The 19,347-nt window shown below is 43.6% G+C and overlaps 1 protein-coding gene across 2 annotated transcripts in view; it reads right to left on the reverse strand.

The window, feature by feature from the left end:
• Positions 1-19,347, reverse strand: part of INTS9 (integrator complex subunit 9) — a 107,465-nt gene that overhangs the window by 11,238 nt on the left and 76,880 nt on the right. For both annotated transcript variants that reach the window (XM_068553120.1, XM_068553121.1), the window contains exons 9-14: positions 18,930-19,041; positions 16,276-16,456; positions 12,634-12,694; positions 9,284-9,455; positions 6,223-6,347; positions 4,023-4,190 (exon numbers count right to left, since the gene is read on the reverse strand). In XM_068553120.1, the coding sequence (XP_068409221.1) occupies positions 4,023-4,190; positions 6,223-6,347; positions 9,284-9,455; positions 12,634-12,694; positions 16,276-16,456; positions 18,930-19,041 (819 nt within the window). The remainder of the gene's footprint in view (positions 1-4,022; positions 4,191-6,222; positions 6,348-9,283; positions 9,456-12,633; positions 12,695-16,275; positions 16,457-18,929; positions 19,042-19,347) is intronic.

The raw sequence follows: 19,347 nt of genomic DNA on the forward strand, positions 1-19,347 counted from the left end.
GTCTTCCACAGGCAGACGTTAAAGAGATTTGCTAACGTAAAACAGTGCCCTTCTTCTCTTTTTTTTTTTGAAACATTTTTCAAAAAAGACCTTTTAGGGACTTCCCTGGTGGCTCAGTAGTGAAGAATCCGCCTGCCAATGCAGGGGACACGGGTTTGGTCCCCGATCTGGGAAGATCCCACCTGCCAGTGGAGCAACTAAGCCCGCGAGCCACAACTACTGAGCCCGCGTGCTGCAACTACTGAAGCCCACGCATCTAGAGCCCGTGCTTCACAACAAAGAGAAGCCACCGCAATGAGAAGCCTGTGCACCGCAATGAAGAGTAGCCCCCGCTCTCCGCCACTATAGAGAAAGCCTGCGTGCAGCAACGAAGACCCAATGCAGCCAAAAATAAATGAAAATTAAAAAAAAAATCTTTTAGTTATGTTAACATCTAATGGGTTTATATTATTTTTTATTTAATAATTAATTAAGTATTCATTTAAGAATTAAATATTTTTAAAATGTCTTAGTTTTAACTTCTATTATAGCAAATATCAATAGATATAACCCAAATACACAAAAGCTCTCTGGGGTTCTAATTTTTAAGAAGTCTTGAGACCAAAAAGTTTGAGGACTGCTGGCTTAGAGTACTGGAATCTAACCCTAAGCCTTCAAGCCCAGCCACTGTAAGTAAGACCTTGGCCAGAAGGTAAATACCAGACAAAAATAACGCAAAGACACTGGGTCAGAGCCTTTCACTTTGAGATGAGCAAAATGCAGAGAAAATGAAAAGCACAATCATAAAAACACATTAAACAACCAAAATAACTACAAGTGGGGATGGTTAGTGCCACTTCTTTGCTACAAACCACAAAACAAAAACTTGGCCCCTTTTTGGAAGGGAACTTGCTTTCATCTCTCCCTCCCAATCAAAAAAAAAAAAAAAATCCATCATCAACGCCAAACTACTAAAACGAAACAAAAAATTCCAACACAGGCAATATTAACCTCATGGGTTAGGCAACTGGAAGTCTAAAGCAAAGAGCAATTATTTCAACGTTCTAGCAGGAGGCTTCAGGAGGACAGCTGGTCAAAAAGAGCCCTGGCCGACCTGCAGGAAGATGGAGGTGGTCCCCCAGAGACCGGCAGTGACACACAGGTGGGCGTGGGGCAGGTCTCAGGGTCAAGGCTGCTGGTCTACTCCCACGGGACTTGAGGGAGGAGCTTCACGAAAGACAGAACAGCGTGCTGTGCACTCCCCAAAGCCAATCCCTTCCTTCTCTGGCTCAGTGTCAGAAGGTATAAAAGAGGTAGATTTATCTTTTATTTTGGTAATTTAAAATGGGAACAGACAAGCTTAACGTGGACTGTTTAATCACGGTGAGGATACATTTGGGCATGGGAAATGCCAGAAGCTTATTAGTAAGACTGTTTCTCTGTAGATGGCTAGTAATTTTGTTTCTGTCTTTAAAAACTCAACATTCTGCCTTCTTTTTGCCTTTTGTATTGAAAACTGGCACATATGAAATAGGTCTCTTACACCAGCAGTCCTCAAATTTTAGCGAGCATCAGCTCACGTGGAGGGCTGGCTGAAACCCAGACTGCTGGGCCTCACCCTGGAGTGTTGATTCAGCAGGTTAGAAGGTGCACTTCTAACGAGTCCCCAGGGCTGCTGGCGGCTGGTGGTGGATTACACGGAGCCCCGCACCGCGATCCCCACAGGAAGGCCGTGGGCTGGGTGCCCCATCGCCGCAGCGGCACAGATCAACTGGGGGCTCTACTCTCACTTAAAGGACAAAATCTGTGACATATGTTAGGAATGACCTTTGGGGCACAAAGGGCACATATTAGTGATCACCTAGGTTTCTTCAGGGATGGAAAAGACCAGGTCTAATTGAGTAAGTGTACCTATCTCATAAGATGGGTGAGACAGTCCATGGAAAGTGCTGAGTACAGATCCTGGCCCATAGTGACAGCTCAATAAACATACTATTTGCAGTACAATTAAATGGGGGAGCCAAAGGGCTGGGCCGATGAAATATGGAGAAAGGATAACCTGGAATTCAGAGCTGAAAGAACTTTCTTCATTCTCTTGGGTCTCGGTAGGACGTGGCCTCAAAGGGAAGAGCAGAGGGGAGGCCAGCTCCGTGCTCACGGTCAGGTGTACTAGGGTCGGGAGGAAACTCCTGACACAGGTAGCCCTGGCCACCTCTCCTGTGAAGGAGCTGTTATCAGAGAGAAATGCAAGTCAGCTGCTGAGCCGAGATACCAGGGTGCGAGCCGCTTCTCTCACAAGCTCCAACGAAAAATGGCTATTTTCCTTTTAAAGAATTAGCAGACCACAAACGTCCCAATGATGCTCAAAGCAGTCAACCTGAGGAACTATACATATCTCTCCACTGGTTTATTGCTTACCAATAAGCGATAAACTGCCCCTTTAAAAAAATCACCTTTATAACTTTCCCCACTTCATCTCTCCAGCCTGGGCTCACAGGCAGCTCTTCTGCCCCCTCGATCCGGCCACATGCTGTTTGCTGAGGGGACACGTGCTGTGACGGCTCCCTCCCCAGGAACCAAGAGTGAAATGAAAATGGATGTGAAATGTGAACGATCATCTACTTCTATGTGTCTTAGTGAAAAACACGACCACTTGCTAGTTTTATCTAGCAAACAAGTCTTGCTAGTTTTATCTTGCTGAATCAATTTTATCTAAATTAGTTATGGAAATTTGTTTGGATCTCCTTTGTCTATGGCTCTAGTTTTAAAAAAAAAATACATTTATTTATTTATTTTTGGCTGCACTGGGTCTTTGTTGCTGTGCACGGGCTTTCTCTAGTTGCAGCGAGTGGGGGCTACTCTTTGTTGTGGTGCACGGGCTTCTCATTGCGGTGGCTTCTCTTGTTGTGGGGCACGGGCTCTAGGCGTGCGGGCTTCAGTAGTTGTGGCAGGCGGGCTCAGTAGTCGTGGCGCACGGGCTTAGCTGCTCCGTGGCATGTGGGATCTTCCTGGACCAGGGCTCAAACCCATGTCCCCTGCATTGGCAGGTGGATTCTAAACCACTGTGCCACCAGGGAAGCCCCTGTCTATTGCTCCTAATTTAAAAAAGAACAACTCAGGTTAACTGTGGAAAGGACTGAATGTACTGAACACTGGGTCCCCATTGATGGCACCTGGCCTTGTTCCACCACCAGCCTTTGTTAGGGTCTTGGAAATGGGCAACATTCAGGGGCTTAGCCTTCAAAGTCCAAGATCTGGCTACTCTGCTGAGCTCCAGAGAGAATCAGGGGACACTGCTTTTAAGTTTTCCTACTTCTTTTTCCTGTTTGCTAAAAACACGTTCAAGAGTCTCCGGAGGCAACAGGAAGCCAGAAGCAGTGTCCTCAGAGCTCGGCACACCGTCACTGCGGCAGCTGGGCCACACGCTTCCCACTGCCCCTCCCCACACCTGTCACTCAGGCGCAACCCACCTCAGCTGTCCCACATGCACGACATGCTTTTTACCTTTTTTCCCTATTAAAACAAGCTCAGATATCATAGAACTAAAAAATATGTAGACTTCAGTAGAATAAAATCTTTAAGTTATACTAAAATGCATGCAAATAGTAACCAGTTTACATTCCTTACTTTTTGGTTACTCTCATCTCCTCCATCTATCTCCGAACTCGGTGAAACTTGGCCCTCACTCATAAATGGGGTCCAGGAGGGAGGAGAAAACCCACACCCTCAGGCGGTTAGGGACAGAGCTGACACTGGCTTACCTGTTCTCCACGCTATGGCCTGTGCCCTGGCCTCCCACACACATTAAGCTTTAATATAAGCAGTGCTCCAGCAGGCCGGATGTTGACAGCTGTTACTTCATTACTGGAAAAATGCGGAGGTTCTGAAAATCCCACCTCTCTTCCCAGTTACTTGCTTAAGGGTCGATGTGCTTTGGTTCATCCACGTGTGATACAAACCCCAAAGAAAGCTACTGCTGGGACGGTCTTCTGCAGACTCAAGTGGAAAACCCGGGCGTGACCCTGGGAAGCAGCACAGCTCACCTCCGGCATGATTTCGATCTTCTCATACCGACGCTTGAAGGGCAGGGCGAGGACCTCGGCGCGCCGATAGGACATGGCGGGTGGCTGGCAGTCAATCATCAGGTTCATCCGGTGGGACTGCGCCGGGGGCGGCTGGGTGTACTGCTCAGGACAGACCACGTGGAGGGGCTGAGGAACCGGCGGGACAGGGGCAGGGTGGGGGGAGGAGGAGGAGGAAACAAGAGGAGGCTGTGAGGCAGGAGAGGCCGCGTCCTGAGCTAATCCTCCCTTTGCGGGGCTCAGACTCACCACTTGGCCGTTTCGAATTCTCCTCCTCTCAAACCCAAGTAACCAGTGAGCGAAGTGGGGGGAAAGAAGATCAAAAATTTCAGGGAAAAGCCCTGATCTGCCGGCCATGTTGATGAGCAAGGGATTTACTGCCTTGGTTTGTATTTATTTTTTCATTATATTCAAGTCACTTTGATGGTGACATCCATGGGTCTACCCTCAAATGGCCTCCGAGCCCCTTGAGGGCAGTCTTCTCGTCACTTACCATCATCGACTTGGTACCGCTACTGGCTGATTAGCAAGAACTCTGACTTTTTGTGCTAGTTTGGATTTCTGGCCTGGATCTGCAGGTCTACTGGTACTAGGCAGTGGGCAATGGTCAGGCTTTATCCTCAGTTGTGTAGGACACACTGAATCAGATAGATTTTTTTTTTTTTTTTAACAAATGTCTCTTTTTATTATCTTGAGAGAAAACCAATTAGTAAACCAATGTTTACTTTGGCCAAATACCACCCAAACTGCCAACCAAACGTGGCACCCAGAGAGTCAAGGCATTGTCACTGCCTTTACTGAAGAGTCTGGACCGAGCCTCAAGTTCCTGGAAGAACAAGGCTTCCAACAGACCTGACGGGTTGCGTTTCAAACCGCACTTGTCCTTTAGGGACTGACACCTCCGCTCCTCTTCAGACTGCCTTTCGCCCTCCTTCCTGCCTGGTCAGCATCTTATAACTCTGTCTCAAAGCCAGTCGACTCCACAGTCACTGCCCGAGGACTCTCCCCAGGTTCTCCTCCCCTGCAGTGGAGACCAGGTGGCCTCCTGTTTCCCTCATTCACACACCGAGGGGCTGGGGAGTCCGCCGTGGTTCGGGGACCGAGGGTGACATTACTCAGGAGTGAAAACAACAGGCTCTTAACTGTTTCTTCCAGCAAGTTGACAGGCACACAGTGGTGTATCAAATCGCTCATGGAAATCGGAAGTGGCTTAACTGCTCCAACCATGTCTAGAGAAAGGGCCAGCAAGCTCGGGGTCACCGTCAGCTGTTACCCCTGCGCTCCGGAGGCCTCCAGCTTTCTTTGTTTCCTGCTACCCTTCCTTAGAGTTTGCTGTTAGCGCATCTCCTCCTGAGGTCAGGGGTTCTGTGAAGAGGAGGAAAGTGATCTCCCAGCTCAGGCCGAGAAATGTAGGGAGCCAACCACACCTCGCTCAGCGACTAGGGTCCAGGGCACCCTGGCGCTCACGTAAGGTCCCGGGCGCACCGAGGTGATGGGACATCAGAACCCTTCCTCTCGCCCGTTCTGAGCTGTCTTCCTCACCAACTGCCACCACCCCTCCAACCCCGAACCACGGGCCACCCGAGTGATAAGTGACCCAGGGCGGGGAGTTTTTCCTCCCCGTTCTCCTTCTGGGCCAACAGTGTTCCTTTCGCCTGTGCTTTACCCCAACTACTCCTTCCCTTTCTCTAAGGCAGAAAATGCAAAATGAAACAAACAAAAAAGCGACAACCACCAAACCAAAACAATCCGCTAACAAAAGCATAACACTGTGGTACTAACCCAGGTGTGCAACAAGGGCCCAATATATGTTTCAGTTCAGCTGTCTTTCAGCTTGACGAGTGTGTTTCTAGAATGATGTTTTTTGGTGGTGGGAGGGGGCAATTTGCTTTTAACTGGACACAAATGGTCCCCATCAAAAATAAGACACGGTTTACGCTTTCTTTTCCTCCCACTTTTGATTTCTTTAGAGGAGAAACTTCTTTCAGGGTGTAAAGCCCACTGGTCTGGCGTCTGGAGGGTACCAGCTGAGCACTCTGCAGGCTGAGGATGGGTGAGGAAGACAAGCAGTGCAGCTCACCATCCCGGCCCCCACACCGCAGACACAATCCGCACAGAGATGCCAGGGCCGCGGGAGCCGCCAGCACAGTTTCCCCATTACCTGCACTTCTTTGAGCAGCTTTGACACTTGGATGAAATTCAGTCTCGTATCAATGGGGCAGTATATGCATTTCATGGCCAAGGGCTGGTAGGGAGCCAGTGCTTCCAGGTATGAGAAGTCGGGTTCTAAGGGGAGCACAAGAAAGAAAATTGAAAATGCAGGCAACAGAGGAACGGCCCAGTGAGGAAGCAGCTGGCATGGTGGAGGCCCAGCAGACGGGCAGCAGGACAGGAAAGGCACTGAAGGTTACGGGAGCCAGATTCCCCATCACGGGAGAGAGGAGTGATTTACAAATAAGGAGAGGGAGAGGTGGACTGAACGCCGCAGGATGGATGTGGAATTGGAGGGACGTGCGTGAGCTCCAGGTTTTCAACACAGATGGAGGGAGAGATGAGACAAATGAGGGGATAAATAAGTAAATGGGGGAGAAAGGAAAGCTCTTTACAACAAAATGTCAACTAATAAATGTAAAAGAAGCGATGAAATTGAAAAAAAAAATTTCACCATTTGGCAACCATCACAGTAATAATTTATTTGGACCAGAATCATCAATAGATGCTAAAAAAAAATTAGATAAACATCTGGGGAAGACCAGGATAAGTACATAGGCTCGAAGTGTCCCCCACAAGATACTGACTGACACAGAGCGGTGACTTCTCAGGGGAGAAATCCAGCACAGGCCACTCAAACCGAGCGCTCAAAGATCACCCCCAGGTAGGAGACAGACCACGTGCCTCCTACCTGACAGGATGCACCCAGAAGAAAAAAAAGAAGGATCCTGACCCCATGTCAACAAAATGCTTGTGCTGAGGCTGCAATGCCCCATCAGCAGAGCCAGTGCAGCGCCTGGGAACCGTCCTTGCCACGCTGGCTGGTTTGTTCTCTGCAGAGCCGCTCACCGCGGCCGGCCTGGCGGGGACTGTTTGCTCCGCCAGAGGAAGCTGCCCACCTCGGGCCAAAAGCAGTGGCTCACTCCTGGCGTGAAAAACGACACGCACATTCCTGACACAGTCTGTGCCCTGCGAGGATGCCACTTCCTACGGCCCCAGCTTTCCACACACCGCTCCCAGGAACTTACCCGGTGACCTCAGGGCAACTCAGAATTTCCAGATTTTTAAAATGACCTCCCCTGCAGTGGATCCTGTCTACCCAGGAAGAACCCAGAAACCACCCAAATGAGGCCAGCACGGCTGCCTGGGGGATAAGCGCCTCTCTTTGTATGGATACTGTGTGAGCTACAACTCCCACAGCCGTAATACAACCAGATAAGGTGGCCCAAAACCTAGCAGACATTGTCACGACACAACTTGTGCTCTGGAAGTGCAACACACCAGTTTAAATGTATATTCCTTACCCAGATGAATGTCTGGTAATGAATGCCATGGACAATCACGTAGCCCTTGCTTTCTTCTTAGCTGGCTGGAGGGACGTTTGCAGTATAGCAACGCCTCTTCTGTGTCTCTGTAATACTGTAACCACTGTCACATCAGAGCCAACATCTCCTCAGAAAGGACAGGAGAGACCCCCTCAGTCCTACTACAGACAGCGTTCTCTGAATGACTTCCTGCTTAGCAGAACTTGGCAACGGTGAGGCTCTGGGTAGCGTGAATCAATGTCTTAGGGCCTGACTTCCTCTGCCTGTGGCTGAAAGGGGGTCTGCAAGGGAGAACAGCAGCGCCCGACAGCTGCTCTCTGAGCGCCCCCGGCACTCACGGCCAGGCCACGGTGCACCCGCCTACTGGACATAAACCACCTCACGTGACGCTGACGTGAGAACAGGCCAAGCAGTGACCACGGTGGATCAAGACAAAAACGAGACCCTCCCTAATCATATGCCTGAACACATGACCACAGCACGGTCCGAACCACCACACAAGCAAACACTGCCCTCTCCTGGCTCCATTCGTCTCGCCTTCTAGACAAGAATCACTAAGATACCCAACCAGAGAACTACTGCTTCCTGATGGCACCCAAGCCAGAACAATGAACCCACCTCCAAAATCACCTAAGCCAAGGCCCGTAAGTTCTTCTGAACGTGACCGGCGATGCCTCCTGCCTCCCCATGGCGGTACCCCCTCCCTGCAAGGAGTCAGTACCCCAACTTTGTTCCATTACTGATGCGTTCCTGGTGGCCTCTGGTTGGTCCTCACAACAGGCTGAGCACAGGGAAGGGCCCAAGCGTCCCTGACCCCAAAGCTCGGGGCATAACTAGACTCTCCTCCATGGCTCACATCTTAAAGGTAATTAGAAAACTCTAAGAAGGCAACTGGTACTTTCTCAACAGGCCTTTGTGCCAGGCACTATAAGGAGTGCTTTCTTATAACATTTCACTAAAGGCACAGAGCTGCCTGAGGATGAGCGACCAACAATCCCATTTGACAGAGGAAAGTGAGGCTCAGAGCGGGGAGTCACGCGGCTGAGGTTACAGCAACTCGGACCAGATTTCAGATCAAGGTTTTTTTACTTCATTGCCCTGAGATTTTCAAATCCCAAGGCTGTCTGGAGACCGTGAATTGATAAAATAAGACAGTGATTAAGTAAAACCCCTAACTTGCCCTCGTTTAAGGATTAGTTTTATTCTGAGGGGTTGGCCTCCACAAGAAAAACTGCAAGCCAGAGTAAGCTATAACCAAAGGAGAGAGATCCATCTCTGTAAGTAAGTCCTAAAGGGTAAAGCAAGACTGATTACTAGAATTCCTGCAGTTCTTGAACAGCTTACAAATTCCTATCAAAAGTAGTTCTAGACCAGAAATCTGTCTCGGGGAAAAGCTACAAACACAGACATGAAAGCTCTGTCCAGTGCACAGTGATCTAACAGGACATTTTGCTTTGTTCTTACCCTTTCCCTTCCAGTTGCTTTATCCTTTGGTATTTACAACAGAATAGGGATCATATTTACGCCTTACTGTCAAATTCTTCCTGGATACAACAGAATAGTGATCATATTTATACCTTACTGTCAAATTCTTCCCAGCATCTCTACCTGGTAGGTACATCCTACCAGGTATGCAGGGATGGTCACAGTGGGAAGGGCAGGGTTTTGTTTTGTTGGTTTATTTACCTGTGAATATGACAGTGTTGAGACTAGATTTTCCCCAGAGCTCCATGAAATGGACCACGTCCCCAAATCGGAGGGAAGGGTGTCCAGTGAAAACCACACACGGCTGTCTGAAGTCGTTGCTGAAGTCTCCATGGATGCTGGGGTAGTGCTTCAGCTTGTTGGTCTGAATGAGCTAGAATACGTACCAAAAGCACATGAAGAGATATTAGCCTACCCAGGAAGAAAGAATCACAGCATGGGAGAGTGAACAAATTAAAAATACAAGATAATGCTATTAATATTAGCCAAAGATCCAAATTTTTTACCTACAATGTGACTTTCTCAAAAGATGGGACCTTTCGGTAAAATTACCAAACTTAATGGAAACTTCTTTTCAGGTTGTTATGGCCTGATTCTGTCTAATCCTTCCTTTATAGCTTCCTGACACTCCGAGCTCCAGGCCCTGAAGTCCCCAATATTAGTTACTGTTTGAAGTACAAGTTTCCCAAACTCTGTGCATCACCAAGTTCTGTCAACAATAAACACTTCACACAAGAAAAATTGTTTACCAGCACAGGACTGCCTCTTGAGATGGTACAGCTGTGTTAAGTTACTGCGGCGAGGGGCCGGGGACTTAATAAACACAAGAACGAACTGGCTTTCAGCAATGCGGGAGGTGTGATGTCCTCACGACAGAGAGCTCTAGTAAGAAGCAGGCCATGCACAGTCTCAAACCTGTCTCAAAAGTGAATGTTTTGAACCAAAAAGGTCTTCCTTCTAGCACAACACTGGGAACTACTCTCCTAACGCCAGGCCCGACCCAAGGCAACGCCATATACAGTTACAACCACAGATGGCATCTTGTGGCATTGCTCAGAAGTTCTTCCTGCTGCCTCAGCCCTGCCCCCACGGCCCCACTCTAGCACCAAAAAGATGGCAAACACCCGTACTTCAGAGACCCTAAATATCAACTAGTAGTGCCCTGAGATGCTGTCTGATGGGTAAAGAATTGATCTGTGACCCAGCTCAATCCTGTAGCCACCCATAATGCCTAAGAAGGGAGCCCAGCCAACAACTCCAAGCCCACTGTAGTCACCCCAACGGTGAGGATGCGGCCAGAATGGGGCCGCCCACAAATGGAAGCTGACTCTCTTCATCTTGAAGATTTAATCTTTAATTCAGAGAGAATGCTTTCATTCGCAAGACTACCCTGGAGATCTTAATTAGGTGTCACATGCTTGGATGGGATATGAATAGTAAAGATGCAACAATCGCTGCCTTCCCACTTCCCTTCCAAGTTATATACAAATAAAACTGACATTCTTTTTACAACCCATCTGGCCAAAATCATTACTTGCCCCAGTTAAACAGGTGAATGGCTGACTAAAGTACTGGTTCTACTGTATCCATAGATGTCAAGGAGATGAATGGGATTCTAAGAAGAGCAGCAGGTCTTTGCACGTAAGTTAAGTCACTTTTTAAGGCAAACTGAGATTTTTTTTTTGCCAATCAGATCTGCTTTTCCAGTGGACTTACTACCTTTTTGACCATCCAGAATTACCTTTGTGCTGATTTAAGGTCCAAACTGTATAGGCAATGAAGCTGTAGGGTAGGAATTCTGTAAAGCAATTTTTTTTTATCAGTACTAAGGGCAGAACTGTATTTTCTCCTGGGCACTGGTCACACAATACCGATTATCAACTCCATCACGCCCTAATATTGACAAGTGCATTTCAGGAATCCTGATCATGCAACTATGGTCTTTTCACATTCTTAACTGTAAATGGGACAAAGGTCATCCATGACATACTTGTGGGTAAGAACACGGTAACACCCTTAGAGAACAAGTTCTGAAGAAAGGCTAATTGTTATTAGGGAAGAGGCAAATAGACTTTCAGTGGTAAAGCCCACCACAAAGTATGTTTTGCTACACTTAATTTTCTGACACGAGATATCTAGCCTGAATTTCACTGCAGTAATGACAGAGCTTGCAAAAATCCTGGCTGCTGTAAGAAAGTATGAGGACTGCAAATAACTCCCTCAGAACCTTCCACTTGACATTCTGGTTCATGAAAGACCTGTCCTTTGGAGTAGGAAAACAGCAGTCAGATTTAAAATAATCAGCAGGACAACTGTTGCAATTTTCTTGAGCCGAATAGTCAACTGCATAGCAAATAAGTCAACAAAATCCCTATGCATAAGTACCTGCACAGACATCCCTAACTTGATGGAATCTTTACAAACTGAAAACTTCCACCTTCCCATATGCACATCAGTAAACAGCATTACCAGCTCTCAGGAATCCCCCTTTGTCCCCTTCCTGCCCCCACTGCTACCTCCAGGATAACCATTCTCCTGGCTTTTAATATCACAGATGAGTTTTCTGTGTGTTTGAACTTTTATATAAATAAAATCACACCATATCTACTCTTTAATATCTGGCTTGATTCACTAACATTATGTTTGTGAAATTTATCTACATTGTTGCATATAATCTGAGTCCCTTCATCCTCTTTGATGTAAGGTGTGAATATACCACAAAATTCATTCATCCGTTGATGGATTTGGGTACATTTCAGCACTATTACCAAGAGGGCTATGAAGATTTCTGTGCAGATCTCTGGGTGACACACCTGCATTTCTGTTCCGTACAGACTTTGGGAACGAAACTGCTGAGGCACAGAGGATGTCACAGTCCTAGGTTCAACTTTACTGTCAGTTTCCTAAAGTGGTTATACCAATTTACATATCCTTTTTAGAAAACATAACAAAAAAGTGGGAGTAACGCTATTGTCCAATAGGAAGGGAATGGTTAAGTACACTATAGTATGTTCACATGATATGCTATGGAATATTAGGTAGCAATAATAACAGTGAGGTGCACAGATAAATGTCCATGATACACCCACCACTGGGTGAAAAAAAAAGCAATAGAAACAAAATTGGGCACACACAGCCACATAAAATCACTCACTGGTTCTGTGAGGAAGGGGGAAATTTTCTGTTTTCTAAACTGAAATGTTGTTATTTTCATCATTAAAAATTTATATCAATGACAGACATAACCAAACAAAAAGAAGACTTTGGCAATAAGTAAATCATTTATGCAAAAGAGTTAGTAGAATAAAATTCCTCACTCAGTCAATGAAACAGAGGTAGGCTATTAACTGAATAACATACTGGTAATGTGTTAATAAGAAGAGAAAGTAACAAATCTTGAGTCAGAGTAATTCACTGCCATCTTACAAGGGAAACAAAGGGCTATATCAAATTACCTTCAGATTTTTAAAATCTAATGACCTGCTATATCCACCCATATCTATTTATCTACATTTTGTTCTTGCTCTGACCCAGTGATTCCATTTTCTTACCTCTGCATGAGGAAAAGGCGGTTCTGGGAGATACACCTTAGTCTGTTTGTTGTGACAAAGCCTTTTGAGGAGGAAAAACAGATCAGCAGGTTAGGCAAGGGCGTACAGTGGCATTTGTTGCCATCTAGTGGTAGCAGCGCAAATACTTAATACCGAAGTTTATTTGAAATTTTTCTGTCAGTGTACCTCACTGTGAATAAAACACCAGCATTTATAGCATAATCAGGACATAAGTCACTTGTGAGCACAGTTTTAACCTTTGAAATTCCTCAACACATTTTTTTCTTAAAAAATAAGCTTCTTATTTTGAAGTACTTTTAGATTTACAGAAAAGTTGCAAAGACAGTGCAGAGTTCCCATGTACCTTTTAGCTGGTATCCCACTATGTTTGTTAAACTAAGAAATAAACATTAGTACTTTACAGTTAACTAAACTCCAGACTTTACTCAGCTTTCACCAATTTTCCCACTAATGTTATTTTTCTGTTCCAGGATCTAATCTAAGATACCGTATTGCATTTAGTTGTGATTAAAAAAAAAAAACACATTTTTTTTTTTTTTTGGCTGTACCTCGCAGCTTGCAGGATCTGAGTTCCCCAACCAGGGATTGAACCTGTGCCCCCTGCAGTGGAAGCACAGAGTCCTAATCACTGGACCGCCAAGGAATTCCCTAGTTGTGATCAATTTTGAGGAGAAAGTGATACACAGCAGAATTGGTAACTCAAACTGGAGAATAATAAATCTCTCCAGTATCTCTATCTTAATCTAGACACAGTGAATGTTTTAGGTAGTCTGTGTTTTTCCCTAGCCAGATATGACATTTAAAATATGGAGATTTCTGGAAAAGCAAACGTGGCAAAAGGTTAACAATTGTTAAATCAAAGTACGTGGGTGTTCTGTAGCTCTGACATTTTTAAAAGTTGGAAAAAATATATGTAGTGATTATGTTTGTTAAAGCCTGCTTCTAAGAATTCTATCAAAATAGAACTAAAGCATTTCAACAATTCTAATAGATGTTACTTTTGGCAGAACAATTCAGAACTCTGGGGCTTGGATTTTGTCTGAACTTCATTAATACAATTATCTAATTTTTCCTTCTTTAGTTTAACTCGATTTCAAAAACAGTACTTTAGATCCTTTTTGGAAGAAGTTGTACATATGGAAACAAGATACTTTTGAAGGGTTACTTATTAATAATATCTAAACAGATAATAGTACTGTCTTTATTTCAAACTCAGGAGGATAGACAAAAGTTCTTAGTTTAAAAGTTTAATTTTGATTGTTGCAAAGGATAATATGCTACATCACTTAGCATCAATACATAAAGCTATAAAACTAAAATACTTCTGTCAAAAAAATCAAAGAGCTAAATGCAATGTGGTACCCTGGATTGGATCCTGGAATAGGAAAAAAGCATTAGTGAAAAAACTGGTGCAATTTGAATAAAGACTGGAGTTCAGTTAATAACAGAGTGCTCATGTTAATTTCTTAGTTTTGGTACAGAATGCATGGCCATGTAAGATGTTAATATTGGGGGGAAACTGAGTGGAAGGTACATGGGAGTTTCTGCACTATCTCTGCAACTTTTCTGTGCCTGAAGTTATTTACTAAAGTAACAAGTTATTATTCAAAAAACAAAATCAAAGACGAAATTGAAAAAAAGTATCACAATGGGAAACAATGTCTGCAGATATAATAAAGTGTTAGGATCTTTAATACATATATAGAGTTCAAATAAATAGATAAAAGCACAACACCTCTGATAAGTAAATGGGCAAAAAAGGAACAATTTACAGACGACATAAAAATTTTTCTGGAAAGCAGTTTAGATTTGTATAATGAACGTTAAAAGCTATTTATACCCTTTGTTCCAGTAATCTTATTTTTAGTAACTAACCCAAAGCAAAAGATGTAGTCATATATACACAGGATGATACTAATAGAAAATTTATCACTAAAAGGAAGAAACTTGGGAGAAGCCTGTCCACCCCTTCAGACAGTAGTTAAGTAAGTTATACTACATATAAATGATGACTAATGATGTAATAATGCAGTCAAGCAGAAATTATGGTCTCAAATATTTTATGATGCTCTCATCTAGTATTAAAAACTTTAAAGGCAGGATTCGCAATTAAATATGCAGCATGATCCCAATATAGAAAGGATACATCAGAATCGAACAGTGATATTATTTCTGGACAGTGGGATCATGGGTTCAGTTGTTTTTACGGTTCTCTGTAACTTTTATCTTTTTCTATAGTAAACATGTATTACACACATATTAAAAACAAATATCAAAAAATAAAAACTCAAAAACAACCTACTCTTATTTTAGCAGTCCTGAATTCTACCCAATCAGACATTCTGACCATAAGAAAAGCATGTAATGGGGTCAAGAGTGGACTTGAAGGGCACACACCCGGCTAGGACACCATCCACAGGGGCCCACAAGGGCTTGCCCAGGAGCTTGTAGTTTTCAATATTTTTAACTGAGGATCTGGATGAAGAAATTCAGAACACGCTGATTAAATGCGCAAGTCATCCTTAGGGTGGACTACCACTTATTCAAGATTACCTTCCTATGTTGGGGGAGAAAAAACTCTAAGCAAAGGATAAAATTCAATGGCTACCAATAAAAGTGACTTTTTATTGTTAGTCACTAACAATAAGTCAAATATAAATAACAGCGAAAAGTCCTATGGACAAACATGAATAATATGCACATGGGATGGAGAAGCCTGCCTGGATCTAAAAACAGAAAAAAAAAGGACCTTCACCACAACTAAAATGGAGAGAAAAAAACTGCATTTAAAAAGGTGGGGAGGGGAGGGTGCACACCATAATGCTGGGATATGTTGTACAAATGACGTTATGTTGTACAGAACGAGGTACAAATTACTTTTAAAGTAGAAGCTTCGTAGAAGAATACTGTGTCCATTAGGCTATCACACCACCAAACGGGATTAAGCACACCTTATATACATGTATGTCACAGTCCCATCCTAAGGCGCTACTGGATCCACTGTAAAAGTTAAGTTGCTCTATTTCCTCCTACCCCTGACTTTCTTTGGCCAGGCGAGTTAGATTCAAATATCCATCTAAATAATCCTAAAAAGGTTCACCCACTTCATATTGTTCAATAATTTACCCATCCTAGGATTTGATCAAACAATTTCCTGCTGTAGTAAAACTTGATTTTGCCAAATATACTATTGAAATGAAAAAATAAGCTAGTTTTTCCTATCAGATTTGGTATTATAAATTTTAGACAACATGAGCTTGGGCTTTGAACTTTTTTTAGCTTTTAGCTTTTGTAATAGATAGAGGGTAGCATGTGAGAAGGTAAGTGTATAATAGTTTTGTTACTGATTTTGAAAGTGCTGGCTAAGCTACGTCTTTGCCCTCCCACCTCCCCTCCTTCCCTCCTTAATAACAATTCTTCTAAACCCTGGCAATATCACAGATTTGGCTTTCATTAATATAATCTTCACATCACAGACAGGGAAAAACAACAAAATGAAGGTTTCATAGTAATGTGAGAAAAATACAGGATTACTTCTATTTCTTTTTAAATTAAAATTAAGAACATTTTTCTTTTCTTACTGCTTGAATGTACTGAATCACAGGAAGAACAGAGACATACCACTCAGCAAAAATCTGGGAAAACTCAAGTGAACTGTTAGCCACTGGGGAGATGAAGTAGAAAGGAATGCTGGAGAGGCCGGCAGAGTCAATGTACTGATACAGGCATTCCAGAAGGTCATAGATCACTCCAGAAGGGTAGCAGGGGACCAACACGTTTCCTCCGTTCCGGACTGTCAGTGCTAGAAAGGTTGAAGCCACACAACACTGTAAATCAACTATACTTCAATAAAAAAAAAAAAAAAAAAAAAAAAAAAGAAAGGTTGAAGCCAGAGGGGGAAAAAAAGTAGTATCAAAAGAACAGTTCAACACAGGGAGAACAGAACTTTAAACATAATATTTGCATTTCTCTCATTTTCCTACATCTGTTCCTATAATTCACTTCATATGTATAACAATTTACTTCTTTTGAAGACTAGCACCAGAGTGGGAGGATCCAGAGGCTGACTGATGATCAGCTGAGTTTTTAACCAATGTCTCAGTGCCTGGGAACAGCGTGTGCAGTTAGGGGTCTGGGTTGTCAAGGTTACCAATGGCAGATGAGCTCCAGGACAGACCCTCCAAGCTCCTTCTCTTTTTAGCTCCTGCTCAAAACTTTGCTGGATTTGTCTCTCTTCAGCCTCTGACCACTGCTGAATGACCTATAAGGAAATAGGCCAAGTTTTTTCTGTTTGACTCATTTTAGTGACATTTTCTTTCATTAATGTTTTGGCTATAAGAAAATCCTCTATACTTTAAATACTTAAAATAAGTTATCAAATGAGGAATTGCAACTTATGGTAAAATCATATTAGAAGCTATAACTGGCTAAAAAAAGGCCAAAGATCTCTTAAGTTTGTTTTTTGTTCAGTTTCCAACATAGATTGAAACAAGCAGCGTTTGGGTACAGAACTTGAAGTCTCTGATGCCTTTTATCCTCCTCCTACATGTTCCCAACTCTGACATCCAGGTTCTCCTGGGTGCTGTGCCTGGAATGCTGGCCGACTTGCTCTTACTAGAGTACGGAACCACGGAAAAGACCAGATAGCCATCAGGGCTCAAGAGGCCTGGCTCTAGACCCACTTCTGTCATAAGCTATGGGACCTTAGTTAGGCCACTGTAACCTCCTGGGCCTCAGCTTCCTCATTGCTGATGAGAGGAGTGAACTAGATCAGTGGTTTTCAAGCTTTATTTTGCATGAAAACTGCCAGAACATGTTAAAAATGCAACTTTTCTATGGGTCTCTCTTACTAGGTCTGTGGTGGGGCCTCAAAATTTGCATTTTTGAGAAGTGGCCTCACTGATCTTGAGGCAGGTGGTTAGTGGACCCCACTTTGAGAAACAGTGGATTAGATGTAAAGTTCCTTTAAGACTTGAAGTTCTTTGAGTCCATGGTTCTGGATTATACACAAACAACATACAAATCAAAGATTCTATTTGAGACCAGTCCGATACTTTTTCCAAGCTAAGAATAAATTACCTTTGTCTTAAAATCAGCAAAGAACAAAAATAGACTAGGATTACTGGCAAGGGCAAGAGAAATTTCAAAGGACAGTGCCTTCCATGTAAATATTAGATGACAACCACTTCTTTCTCCCAGAGCTGAGGTAATATCACTTACAGTTGCCAGGGGTGAGGGGCCTGAGCGCATTAACTCTTCTTTGGCAACAGTTCTGGAGTGAAAGTTTGTGTCTCCTAAAGTTCGTGTATTGAAGCCCTCAGCCCCAATTAGGTACTAGGAGGGGGAACATTTGGGAGGTACCCACGTCTAGATGAGGCCATTAGGGTGGAGCCCCCATGACGGGATTAGCACACTTATAAGAAAAGGAAGAGGCACCAGAACAGCTTTTCTTCGCCAGTGAGGACACAGCAAGAAGGCTGCCATCTGCAAGCCAGAAAGAGGGTCCCTCACCAGAACCCAACAATGCTGGCAACCTTCTGACTTCCTAGCCTCCAGAACTATGAGAAATTAGTGTTGTTTAAAGCTTATACTATGATATTTTGTTACCGTAGCCTAAGCTAAGACAATAAGCAACCTACACATTTCTAAAAGAAACGCAGCATTGCTAGATTTTACTGACAATTATATCCAAAGAAACATACATTTCTTCCAGGTAGCAAATACCCAACAAGTCTCTCAATTCAGTCTTCCCCCAAAAGAAGAAAAAAATAATATCAACCAAATAGCGGGGAAAAAAATACACCTGTTTAGTGTATCACTGTTGTGAATTCAAAGTATTAACAGTCTTTTCTGTGCTATTATTTGCAAAGCAAAGATATGATTCTTTCCTTCTTTAACTTTGCTTACCCTATAAGCATCCCTGACCCACCTCCAAATCCCACCAGAAAGCAAGAAGAATAAAAGTTTCTACATAAATCAAGTGGGTGAATGTTGAGCATTTGTTGTATAAAGTGCTAAAAATTCTAATTTACCGTTATAACCACCATTCCTATTGTGCCTTCAGATTTAAGTTGCTTAAGAATTGCTTTTGTTGACAACAGTAGGCTTTGAAGGATGAGCAGAAAGGGTGGGAATAAATGGGGGAAAAGGCCTTAATAGGGGGCATCAGAGGGTGTGAATGTGAAGGAAAGGGACAAAAAATACCACAGAATCAAGGTACCAAAAAATAAATGCAAAACATTTCATCCTGTTTAAGATTTGCATTGGATACATACCCAGGTTGCTGCAGAACTCTCCCACCATGCCATCTGGGTTTGCGGTGGGAATCTGGGTAAGGCCTGTCAGAATGAGAACATCACTGTTTTTGAGAGAAGCTTGGTCCATGGGCTGAAAAACCACAGAGAACTATGATTAGTAATTAAAAAAAAAAAGGTTAGACATAAGTAGTAAAGGAAAAAGAGAATACAGTTATTGCTCTTTCCATGTCCAATCCATCATCAAGTCATCTCACCTCCTCTAACAAAAAGTCTATCACTAAACAGCGGTTGCCCAAGGGGGACGGGGACCCATGGGAGGGAACTTTATGGGGTGATGAAAAAGTTCTATGTCTTGTTTGGTATAGTGATGACATGATATGAAAATTCATGAATTGTACATTTAAGATCTTGAGGTTTCACTAAACATAAATTTTAC

Source organism: Eschrichtius robustus, chromosome 10, assembly GCF_028021215.1.
Source record: "Eschrichtius robustus isolate mEscRob2 chromosome 10, mEscRob2.pri, whole genome shotgun sequence".
Classification (NCBI taxonomy): domain Eukaryota; kingdom Metazoa; phylum Chordata; class Mammalia; order Artiodactyla; family Eschrichtiidae; genus Eschrichtius; species Eschrichtius robustus.